This window comes from Neolamprologus brichardi, chromosome 22 (assembly GCF_056152115.1).
Source record: "Neolamprologus brichardi isolate AB-2024 chromosome 22, ASM5615211v1, whole genome shotgun sequence".
NCBI classification, from domain to species: Eukaryota; Metazoa; Chordata; class Actinopteri; order Cichliformes; family Cichlidae; genus Neolamprologus; species Neolamprologus brichardi.
This window is the reverse complement of record NC_142124.1, coordinates 10,035,191-10,047,950: the sequence shown is the minus strand read 5'-3', so window position 1 is coordinate 10,047,950 and position 12,760 is coordinate 10,035,191. Positions and strand designations below refer to the sequence as shown.

The 12,760-nt window shown below is 43.4% G+C and overlaps 2 protein-coding genes across 2 annotated transcripts; both read left to right on the top strand.

Annotated features, from left to right (window-relative positions):
* Positions 1 to 552: 552 nt before the first annotated feature.
* LOC148096699 (uncharacterized) lies at positions 553 to 4,078 on the top strand. The gene is made up of 4 exons (XM_087835494.1): positions 553 to 976; positions 1,361 to 3,272; positions 3,369 to 3,915; positions 4,058 to 4,078. The coding sequence occupies exons 1-4, from the start codon at positions 553 to 555 to the stop codon at positions 4,076 to 4,078; spliced, it is 2,904 nt and encodes a 967-aa protein (XP_087691620.1).
* Positions 4,079 to 4,152: 74 nt separating this feature from the next.
* Positions 4,153 to 12,088, top strand: LOC148096698 (uncharacterized). Its single transcript, XM_087835493.1, has 5 exons — positions 4,153 to 5,074; positions 5,219 to 5,659; positions 5,852 to 7,626; positions 11,859 to 11,948; positions 12,080 to 12,088. Exons 1-5 carry the CDS (start codon positions 4,153 to 4,155, stop codon positions 12,086 to 12,088), a joined length of 3,237 nt encoding a protein of 1,078 aa, XP_087691619.1.
* The last annotated feature ends 672 nt before the right edge of the window (positions 12,089 to 12,760 follow it).

The window sequence follows — 12,760 nt, the reverse complement described above, 5'->3', positions numbered from 1 at the left end:
GAATCATCCACTCCACCTGAATCAAAAATTACTTCAGAACCAGGCACTGAACCACCCACTCCATCTGAATCAATGGTTACTTCTGAAGCTGTCACTGAACCATACACTCCACCTGAATCAATTGTTACTTCAGAACCAGGCACTGAACCAACCACTTCATCTGAATCAATGGTTACCTCAGAACCAGTCACTGAACCAACAATTGCATCTGAAACACCACTTGAAACTGAACCAGTGACTGAACCATCCACTCCACCTGAATCAATGGTTACTTCTGAAGCTGTCACTGAACCACCCACTCCACCTGAATCAATGGTTACTTCTGAAGCTGTCACTGAACCATCCACTCCACCTGAATCAATGGTTACTTCTGAAGCAGTCACTGAATCAAGAACTGCATCTGAAACTCCACTTGAAACTGAACCAGTGACTGAACCATCCACTCCATCTGAATCAGTGGTTACCTCTGAAGCTGTCACTGAACCATCCACTCCATCTGAATCAGTGGTTACTTCTGAAGCTGTCACTGAACCATCGACTCGACCTGAATCAATGGTTACTTCAGAACCATTCACTGAACCACCCACTCCATCTGAATCAATGGTTACTTCTGAAGCTGTCACTGAACCAAGAACTGCATCTGAAACTCCACTTGAAACTGAACCAGTGACTGAACCATCCACTCCATCTGAATCAGTGGCTACTTCTGAAGCTGTCACTGAACCATCCACTCCATCTGAATCAGTGGTTACTTCTGAAGCTGTCACTGAACCATCAACTCGACCTGAATCAATGGTTACTTCAGAACCATTCACTGAACCATCCACTCCACCTGAATCAATGGTTACTTCAGAACCAGGCACTGAACCACCCACTCCATCTGAATCAATGGTTACCTCAGAACCAGTCACTGAACCAACAGTTGCATCTGAAACACCACTTGAAACTGAACCAGTGACTGAACCATCCACTCCATCTGAATCAATGGTTACTACTGAAGCTGTCACTGAACCACCCACTCTATCTGAATCAGTGGTTACTTCTGAAGATGTCACTGAACCATCCAATCCATCTGAATCAGTGGTTATTTCTGAACCAGTAACTGAGCCATCCACTCCATCTGAATCAGTGGTTACTACTGAAGCGCTCACTGAACCACCCACTCCATCTGAATCAGTGGTTACTTCTGAAGATTTCACTGAATCATCCACTCCACCTGAATCAAAAATTACTTCAGAACCTGGCACTGAACCATCCACTTCATCTGAATCAATGTTTACTACTGAAGCTGTCACTGAAACATCCACTCCATCTGAATCCGTGGTTACTTCTGAAGCTGTCACTGAACCATCCAATCCACCCGAATCAATGGTTACTTCTGAAGCTGTCACTGAACCATCCACTCCACCTGAATCAATGGTTACATCAGAACCAGGCACTGAACCACCAACTCCATCTGAATCAATGGTTACTTCTGAAAGAGTGAGTGAACCATCCACTCTGTCTGAATCAGTGGTTACTTCTGAAGCTGTCACTGAACCATCCACTCCACCTGTATCAGTGGTTACTTCTGAAGCTTTCACTGAACCATCCACTCCACCTGAATCAATGGTTACTTCAGAAGCAGTCACTGAACCAACAACCGCATCTGAAACACTAGTTGAAACTGAACCAGTAACTGAGCCATCCACTCCATCTGAATCAGTGGTTACTTCTGAAGCTGTCACTGAACCATCCACTCCATCTGAATCAATGGTTACCTCAGAACCAGTCACTGAACCAACAATTGCATCTGAAACACCACTTGAAACTGAACCAGTGACTGAACCATCCACTCCATCTGAATCAATGGTTACTTCTGAAGCTGTCACTGAACCACCCACTCCATCTGAATCCGTGGTTACTTCTGAAGCAGTCAGTGAACCATCCAATCCATCTGAATCAGTGGTTATTTCTGAACCAGTAACTGAGCCATCCACTCCATCTGAATCAGTGGTTACTTCTGAAGCGGTCACTGAACCATCCACTCCACCTGAATCAATGGTTACATCAGAACCAGGCACTGAACCACCAACTCCATCTGAATCAATGGTTACTTCTGAAACAGTCACTGAACCATCCACTTCATCTGAAACAATGGTTACTTCTGAATCAGTGAGTGAACCATCCACTTCATCTGAATCAGTGGTTACTTCTGAAGCTGTCACTGAACCACCCACTCCATCTGAATCAATGGTTACTTCTGAAGCTGTAACTGAACCATCCACTTCATCAGAATCAATGGTTACTTCTGAAGCTTTCACTGAACCATCCACCCCACCTGAATCAATGGTTACTTCAAAACCAGGCACTGAACCACCCACTCCATCTGAATCAATGGTTACCTCAGAACCAATCACTGAACCAACAATTGCATCTGAAACACCACTTGAAACTGAACCAGTCACTGATCCATCCACTCCATCTGAATCAATGATTACTACTGAAGCTGTCACTGAACCACCCACTCCATCTGAATCCGTGGTTACTTCTGAAGCTGTCACTGAACCATCCAATCCATCTGAATCAGTGGTTATTTCGGAACCAGTAACTGAGCCATTCACTCCATCTGAATCAGTAGTTACTACTGAAGCGGTCACTGAACCATCCACTCCACCTGAATTAATTGTTACTTCAGAACCAGGCACTGAACCACCCACTCCATCTGAATCAATGGCTACCTCAGAATCAGTCACTGAACCAACAATTGCATCTGAAACACCACTTGAAACTGAACCAGTGACTGAACCATCCACTCCACCTGAATCAATGGTTACTTCTGAAGCTGTCACTGAACCATCCACTGCATCTGAATCAATGGTTACTTCTGAAGCAGTCACTGAACCAAGAACTGCATCTGAAACTCCACTTGAAACTGAACCAGTCACTGAACCATCCACTCCATCTGAATCAGTGGTTACTTCTGAAGCTGTCAGTGAACCATCCACTCCATCTGAATCAGTGGTTACTTCTGAACCAGTGACTGAACCATCCACTCCATCTGAATCAATCGTTACTTCAGAACCATTCACTGAACCACCCACTCCATCTGAATCAATGGTTACTTCTGAAGCTGTCACTGAACCATCCACTCCATCTGAATCAGTGGTTACCTCTGAAGCTGTCACTGAACCATCCACTCCACCTGAATTAATTGTTACTTCAGAACCAGGCACTGAACCACCCACTCCATCTGAATCAATGGTTACTTCTGAAGCTGTCACTGAACCAAGAACCACTTCTGAAACACCACTTGAAACTGAACCAGTGACTGAACCATCCACTCCATCTGAATCAATGGTTACTACTGAAGCTGTCACTGAACCACCCACTCCATCTGAATCCGTGGTTACTTCTGAAGCAGTCACTGAACCAAGAACTGCATCTGAAACTCCACTTGAAACTGAACCAGTCACTGAACCATCCAATCCATCTGAATCAGTGGTTATTTCTGAACCAGTAACTGAGCCATCCACTCCATCTGAATCAGTGGTTACTACTGAAGCGGTCACTGAACCACCCACTTCATCTGAATCAGTGGTTACTTCTGAAGCTTTCACTGAATCATCCACTGCACCTGAATCAAAAATTACTTCAGAACCAGAAACCGAACCACCCACTCCATCTGAATCAATGGTTACTTCTGAAGCTGTCACTGAACCATCCACTCCACCTGAATCAATGGTTACTTCAGAACCAGGCACTGAACCACCCACTTCATCTGAATCAATGGTTACCTCAGAACCAGTCACTGAACAAACAATTGCATCTGAAACACCACTTGAAACTGAACCAGTGACTGAACCATCCACTCCACCTGAATCAATGGTTACTTCTGAAGCTGTCACTGAACCATCCACTGCATCTGAATCAATGGTTACTTCTGAAGCAGTCACTGAACCAAGAACTGCATCTGAAACTCCACTTGAAACTGAACCAGTCACTGAACCATCCACTCCATCTGAATCAGTGGTTACTTCTGAAGCTGTCAGTGAACCATCCACTCCATCCGAATCAGTGGTTACTTCTGAACCAGTAACTGAACCATCCACTCCATCTGAATCAATCGTTACTTCAGAACCATTCACTGAACCACCCACTCCATCTGAATTAATGGTTACTTCTGAAGCTGTCACTGAACCATCCACTCCATCTGAATCAGTGGTTACCTCTGAAGCTGTCACTGAACCATCCACTCCACCTGAATTAATTGTTACTTCAGAACCAGGCACTGAACCACCCACTCCATCTGAATCAATGGTTACTTCTGAAGCTGTCACTGAACCAAGAACCGCTTCTGAAACACCACTTGAAACTGAACCAGTGACTGAACCATCCACTCCATCTGAATCAATGGTTACTACTGAAGCTGTCACTGAACCACCCACTTCATCTGAATCCGTGGTTACTTCTGAAGCTGTCACTGAACCATCCAATCCATCTGAATCAGTGGTTATTTCTGAACCAGTAACTGAGCCATCCACTCCATCTGAATCAGTGGTTACTACTGAAGCGGTCACTGAACCACCCACTCCATCTGAATCAGTGGTTACTTCTGAAGCTTTCACTGAATCATCCACTCCACCTGAATCAAAAATTACTTTAGAACCAGGCACTGAACCACCCACTCCATCTGAATCAATGGTTACTTCTGAAGCTGTCACTGAACCATCCACTCCACCTGAATCAATGGTTACTTCAGAACCAGGCACTGAACCACCCACTCCATCTGAATCAATGGTTACTTCTGAAGCAGTCACTGAACCAAGAACTGCATCTGAAACTCCACTTGAAACTGAACCAGTCACTGAACCATCCACTCCATCTGAATCAGTGGTTACTTCTGAAGCTGTCAGTGAACCATCCACTCCATCTGAATCAGTGGTTACTTCTGAACCAGTGACTGAACCATCCACTCCATCTGAATCAATCGTTACTTCAGAACCATTCACTGAACCACCCACTCCATCTGAATCAATGGTTACTTCTGAAGCTGTCACTGAACCATCCACTCCATCTGAATCAGTGGTTACCTCTGAAGCTGTCACTGAACCATCCACTCCACCTGAATTAATTGTTACTTCAGAACCAGGCACTGAACCACCCACTCCATCTGAATCAATGGTTACTTCTGAAGCTGTCACTGAACCAAGAACCACTTCTGAAACACCACTTGAAACTGAACCAGTGACTGAACCATCCACTCCATCTGAATCAATGGTTACTACTGAAGCTGTCACTGAACCACCCACTCCATCTGAATCCGTGGTTACTTCTGAAGCAGTCACTGAACCAAGAACTGCATCTGAAACTCCACTTGAAACTGAACCAGTCACTGAACCATCCAATCCATCTGAATCAGTGGTTATTTCTGAACCAGTAACTGAGCCATCCACTCCATCTGAATCAGTGGTTACTACTGAAGCGGTCACTGAACCACCCACTTCATCTGAATCAGTGGTTACTTCTGAAGCTTTCACTGAATCATCCACTGCACCTGAATCAAAAATTACTTCAGAACCAGAAACCGAACCACCCACTCCATCTGAATCAATGGTTACTTCTGAAGCTGTCACTGAACCATCCACTCCACCTGAATCAATGGTTACTTCAGAACCAGGCACTGAACCACCCACTTCATCTGAATCAATGGTTACCTCAGAACCAGTCACTGAACAAACAATTGCATCTGAAACACCACTTGAAACTGAACCAGTGACTGAACCATCCACTCCACCTGAATCAATGGTTACTTCTGAAGCTGTCACTGAACCATCCACTGCATCTGAATCAATGGTTACTTCTGAAGCAGTCACTGAACCAAGAACTGCATCTGAAACTCCACTTGAAACTGAACCAGTCACTGAACCATCCACTCCATCTGAATCAGTGGTTACTTCTGAAGCTGTCAGTGAACCATCCACTCCATCCGAATCAGTGGTTACTTCTGAACCAGTAACTGAACCATCCACTCCATCTGAATCAATCGTTACTTCAGAACCATTCACTGAACCACCAACTCCATCTGAATTAATGGTTACTTCTGAAGCTGTCACTGAACCATCCACTCCATCTGAATCAGTGGTTACCTCTGAAGCTGTCACTGAACCATCCACTCCACCTGAATTAATTGTTACTTCAGAACCAGGCACTGAACCACCCACTCCATCTGAATCAATGGTTACTTCTGAAGCTGTCACTGAACCAAGAACCGCTTCTGAAACACCACTTGAAACTGAACCAGTGACTGAACCATCCACTCCATCTGAATCAATGGTTACTACTGAAGCTGTCACTGAACCACCCACTTCATCTGAATCCGTGGTTACTTCTGAAGCTGTCACTGAACCATCCAATCCATCTGAATCAGTGGTTATTTCTGAACCAGTAACTGAGCCATCCACTCCATCTGAATCAGTGGTTACTACTGAAGCGGTCACTGAACCACCCACTCCATCTGAATCAGTGGTTACTTCTGAAGCTTTCACTGAATCATCCACTCCACCTGAATCAAAAATTACTTCAGAACCAGGCACTGAACCACCCACTCCATCTGAATCAATGGTTACTTCTGAAGCTGTCACTGAACCATCCACTCCACCTGAATCAATGGTTACTTCAGAACCAGGCACTGAACCACCCACTCCATCTGAATCAATGGTTACCTCAGAACCAGTCACTGAACCAACAATTGCATCTGAAACACCACTTGAAACTGAACCAGTGACTGAACCATCCACTCCACCTGAATCAATGGTTACCTCTGAAGCTGTCACTGAACCATCCACTCCATCTGAATCAATGGTTACTTCTGAAGCTGTCACTGAACCAAGAACTGCATCTGAAACACCACTTGAAACTGAACCAGTGACTGAACCATCCACTCCATCTGAATCAGTGGTTACTTCTGAAGCTGTCACTGAACCATCCACTCAATCTGAATCAGTGGTTACTTCTGAACCAGTGACTGAACCATCCACTCCATCTGAATCAATGGTTACTTCAGAACCATTCACTGAACCACCCACTCCATCTGAATCAATGGTTACTTCTGAAGCTGTCACTGAACCATCCACTCCATCTGAATCAGTGGTTACTTCTGAAGCTGTCACTGAACCATCCATTCCACCTGAATTAATTGTTAATTCTGAAGCTGTCACTGAACCATCCACTCCACCTGAATCAATGGTTACATCAGAACCAGGCACTGAACCACCCACTCCATCTGAATCAGTGGTTACTTCTGAAGATTTCACTGAATCATCCACTCCACCTGAATCAAAAATTACTTCAGAACCTGGCACTGAACCATCCACTTTATCTGAATCAATGTTTACTACTGAAGCTGTCACTGAAACATCCACTCCATCTGAATCCGTGGTTACTTCTGAAGCTGTCACTGAACCATCCAATCCACCCGAATCAATGGTTACTTCTGAAGCTGTCACTGAACCATCCACTCCACCTGAATCAATGGTTACATCAGAACCAGGCACTGAACCACCAACTCCATCTGAATCAATGGTTACTTCTGAAACAGTCACTGAACCATCCACTTCATCTGAAACAATGGTTACTTCTGAATCAGTGAGTGAACCATCCACTTCATCTGAATCAGTGGTTACTTCTGAAGCTGTCACTGAACCACCCACTCCATCTGAATCCGTGGTTACTTCTGAAGCTGTCACTGAACTATCCAATCCATCTGAATCAGTGGTTATTTCGGAACCAGTAACTGAGCCATTCACTCCATCTGAATCAGTAGTTACTACTGAAGCGGTCACTGAACCATCCACTCCACCTGAATTAATTGTTACTTCAGAACCAGGCACTGAACCACCCACTCCATCTGAATCAATGGCTACCTCAGAACCAGTCACTGAACCAACAATTGCATCTGAAACACCACTTGAAACTGAACCAGTGACTGAACCATCCACTCCACCTGAATCAATGGTTACTTCTGAAGCTGTCACTGAACCATCCACTGCATCTGAATCAATGGTTACTTCTGAAGCAGTCACTGAACCAAGAACTGCATCTGAAACTCCACTTGAAACTGAACCAGTCACTGAACCATCCACTCCATCTGAATCAGTGGTTACTTCTGAAGCTGTCAGTGAACCATCCACTCCATCTGAATCAGTGGTTACTTCTGAACCAGTGACTGAACCATCCACTCCATCTGAATCAATCGTTACTTCAGAACCATTCACTGAACCACCCACTCCATCTGAATCAATGGTTACTTCTGAAGCTGTCACTGAACCATCCACTCCATCTGAATCAGTGGTTACCTCTGAAGCTGTCACTGAACCATCCACTCCACCTGAATTAATTGTTACTTCAGAACCAGGCACTGAACCACCCACTCCATCTGAATCAATGGTTACTTCTGAAGCTGTCACTGAACCAAGAACCGCTTCTGAAACACCACTTGAAACTGAACCAGTGACTGAACCATCCACTCCATCTGAATCAATGGTTACTACTGAAGCTGTCACTGAACCACCCACTCCATCTGAATCCGTGGTTACTTCTGAAGCAGTCACTGAACCAAGAACTGCATCTGAAACTCCACTTGAAACTGAACCAGTCACTGAACCATCCAATCCATCTGAATCAGTGGTTATTTCTGAACCAGTAACTGAGCCATCCACTCCATCTGAATCAGTGGTTACTACTGAAGCGGTCACTGAACCACCCACTTCATCTGAATCAGTGGTTACTTCTGAAGCTTTCACTGAATCATCCACTGCACCTGAATCAAAAATTACTTCAGAACCAGGCACCGAACCACCCACTCCATCTGAATCAATGGTTACTTCTGAAGCTGTCACTGAACCATCCACTCCACCTGAATCAATGGTTACTTCAGAACCAGGCACTGAACCACCCACTTCATCTGAATCAATGGTTACCTCAGAACCAGTCACTGAACCAACAATTGCATCTGAAACACCACTTGAAACTGAACCAGTGACTGAACCATCCACTCCACCTGAATCAATGGTTACTTCTGAAGCTGTCACTGAACCATCCACTGCATCTGAATCAATGGTTACTTCTGAAGCAGTCACTGAACCAAGAACTGCATCTGAAACTCCACTTGAAACTGAACCAGTCACTGAACCATCCACTCCATCTGAATCAGTGGTTACTTATGAAGCTGTCAGTGAACCATCCACTCCATCCGAATCAGTGGTTACTTCTGAACCAGTAACTGAACCATCCACTCCATCTGAATCAATCGTTACTTCAGAACCATTCACTGAACCACCCACTCCATCTGAATTAATGGTTACTTCTGAAGCTGTCACTGAACCATCCACTCCATCTGAATCAGTGGTTACCTCTGAAGCTGTCACTGAACCATCCACTCCACCTGAATTAATTGTTACTTCAGAACCAGGCACTGAACCACCCACTCCATCTGAATCAATGGTTACTTCTGAAGCTGTCACTGAACCAAGAACCGCTTCTGAAACACCACTTGAAACTGAACCAGTGACTGAACCATCCACTCCATCTGAATCAATGGTTACTACTGAAGCTGTCACTGAACCACCCACTCCATCTGAATCCGTGGTTACTTCTGAAGCTGTCACTGAACCATCCAATCCATCTGAATCAGTGGTTATTTCTGAACCAGTCACTGAACCATCCACTCCATCTGAATCAGTGGTTACTACTGAAGCGGTCACTGAACCACCCACTCCATCTGAATCAGTGGTTACTTCTGAAGCTTTCACTGAATCATCCACTCCACCTGAATCAAAAATTACTTCAGAACCAGGCACTGAACCACCCACTCCATCTGAATCAATGGTTACTTCTGAAGCTGTCACTGAACCATCCACTCCACCTGAATCAATGGTTACTTCAGAACCAGGCACTGAACCACCCACTCCATCTGAATCAATGGTTACCTCAGATCCAGTCACTGAACCAACAATTGCATCTGAAACACCACTTGAAACTGAACCAGTGACTGAACCATCCACTCCACCTGAATCAATGGTTACCTCTGAAGCTGTCACTGAACCATCCACTCCATCTGAATCAATGGTTACTTCTGAAGCTGTCACTGAACCAAGAACTGCATCTGAATCAGTGGTTACCTCTGAAGCTGTCACTGAACCATCCATTCCACCTGAATTAATTGTTACTTCAGAACCAGGCACTGAACCAACAACCGCATCTGAATCAATGATTACTTCAGAACCAATCACTGAACCATCCACTCCATCTGAATCAATTGTTACTTCTGTACCAGTCAGTGAACCAACAACCACATCTGAAACACCGGTTGAAACTGAACCAGTTACTGAGCAAACCAGTCTACCTGAATCAATGGTTACTTCAGAACCAGTCATTGAACCATCCACTCCACCTGAATCAGTGGTTACTTCTGAAGCTGTCACTGAACCATCCACTCCACCTGAATCAATCGTTACTTCAGAACCAGGCACTGAACCACCAACTCCATCTGAATCAATGATTACTTCAGAACCAATCAATGAACCATCCACTCCATCTGAATCAATTGTTACTTCTGTACCAGTCAGTGAACCAACAACCACATCTGAAACACCGGTTGAAACTAAACCAGTTACTGTGCAAACCAGTCCATCTGAATCAATGGTTACTTCAGAACCAGTCATTGAACCATCCACTCCACCTGAATCAGTGGTTACTTCTGAAGTTGTCACTGAACCATCCACTCCACCTTTATCAGTACTTCCACCGAAATTACCAAAGTCTGGGGAGCCTACATCTAAATTGCCACCTCTTGCGATACTAACAGCAGAACCCACAACTGTACCTAAGTCACCAACATTTATAACAGATTTCCTACACCCTTATGAAATAGGACCAGGAAATAAGTCCCCAACACAGTATTCTGTTCTTCCTCAACCTGATCATGATGTTCCACCTGGACCAGTACTTGAGATACATCCTGCTAGTTTCCCTAACATGCTGCGCAAAAAAGTGCACAAGCTACATAGACCATGGGTAAGGCGCAAGTGTTACAGAGGTTAAATGATGGTGATGATAATGAATATGATCAAGTAAATCAATCACCCTCCAAAATCCTAGAAAGTGAAAATGTCTGATTGTGTTGTGTTATAAAAAATAAATTACAATTTACGATAAAATTGTTTTGTTTTCCAATGTAATCGCTTTATCTAACAAAAGTTTTGGAAATGTGAAATTATAATTCAAAAACACATAACAAACCTTTTTTCCTCTTTCTTTTATTTAAATGTAATTAAAGTGGGACAAATGGTAGACTACTTAAAATAAAGTATTATCCATATTATTTCAACTCTTTTATAAGTTTTGCTGCTCTGGTTGCTTGTTTGAATGATTATTCTTTTAGGGATTATACAACAATTCCTTAACTGACCTATAAAAGGGTAATTATTAGAGTTATTATTGTTTCAGTATTGAAATATCATCAGTCTCTTAATTACCGTATAGGCAACTTATCAAAAATACAAATAATTGAATTAATTATGAGGGCTGGTATCAGTCATTATGCAAATGTACTGTTTATAAGATTTGGGGAAACCTGCAGTCAGCTGAGACTGAAGAAGTCACTTGGATGAGTGACGAAACGTTTCTCCCACAAAACGCTACGTCCAGATGAACAGAATCAACTTTTGGAGATAACCGTTAACAACATATAATCACTGGCCACTTTTTAGGTCAAACTGTTTTGCTAACATAACTAAGTAATTAGTCATATTCAGACATGCAGACAATAATGGGGACAAAATGTGATTTAAGTGACTTTGAACATTGGTGCTTTACAGGCTGGTCTGAGTAATTCTGAATCTGCTGATCTGCTTGGATTTTCCCACTCAGCCATCACTCAGGGGTTTAAAGAGAATGATGTGAGAAAGGTAAAATATCCATGACGTTGCAATTTGCATGGGCTTACCAAAACTGGACAGTAGAAGACTGGAAAAACATTGCCTGTTCTAATGAGTCTCAATTTCTGTTGTGATGTTGTGTCCTTGTCTTCGCGTTACAGCCTACCTAAGGTTGTTACCCATTTCCATCACTTTATGACCACAGCAGACACATATTCTGATGCATAACACACTATTTCACAATCATCTCAAAGTGGTGTCTTTAATATAACAACTGCACTCAAAATAAATAAATAAATGAATATATACATACATTAAAAAAAATAAAATAAAACACAGTCCCCAATTCAATACAGCACCTTTGGACCTTTGGAGGTCGCAGTGGTGGTGGATGGGGGCTTCACATGTGCAGCTGACAAATCTGTAGCAACTGTGTCACACTATTATGTCAATATGGACCAAAATCTCTGACGAATATTTCCAGCACCTTGTTGAATCTATATGAATTAAGGCAATTCTGAAGGTGAAAGGGTGTCCAACCTGGTATTAGCCAGGTGTACCTAATAAAGTGGATAGTGAGTATATACAGTATGTTCACAAAAAGTATTGTTAGGTTTTCATAGGGGATACTTATTAATCTATAATTAAGTCGACAAATATGCCCACAAACTTATTTTTGTCACATGGCGACTGGCACACAGGTGTGTCCCTGAGGCCCTCTAGTGGATCTTTTGGGCACTGCCTTAGCACAACTAAACGGGGGCTACATGTAATATAGCCTATTAGGAAAACTCCGCGTATTTATTGACTTACCTACTACGAAACGACTAATATCCGAGTGG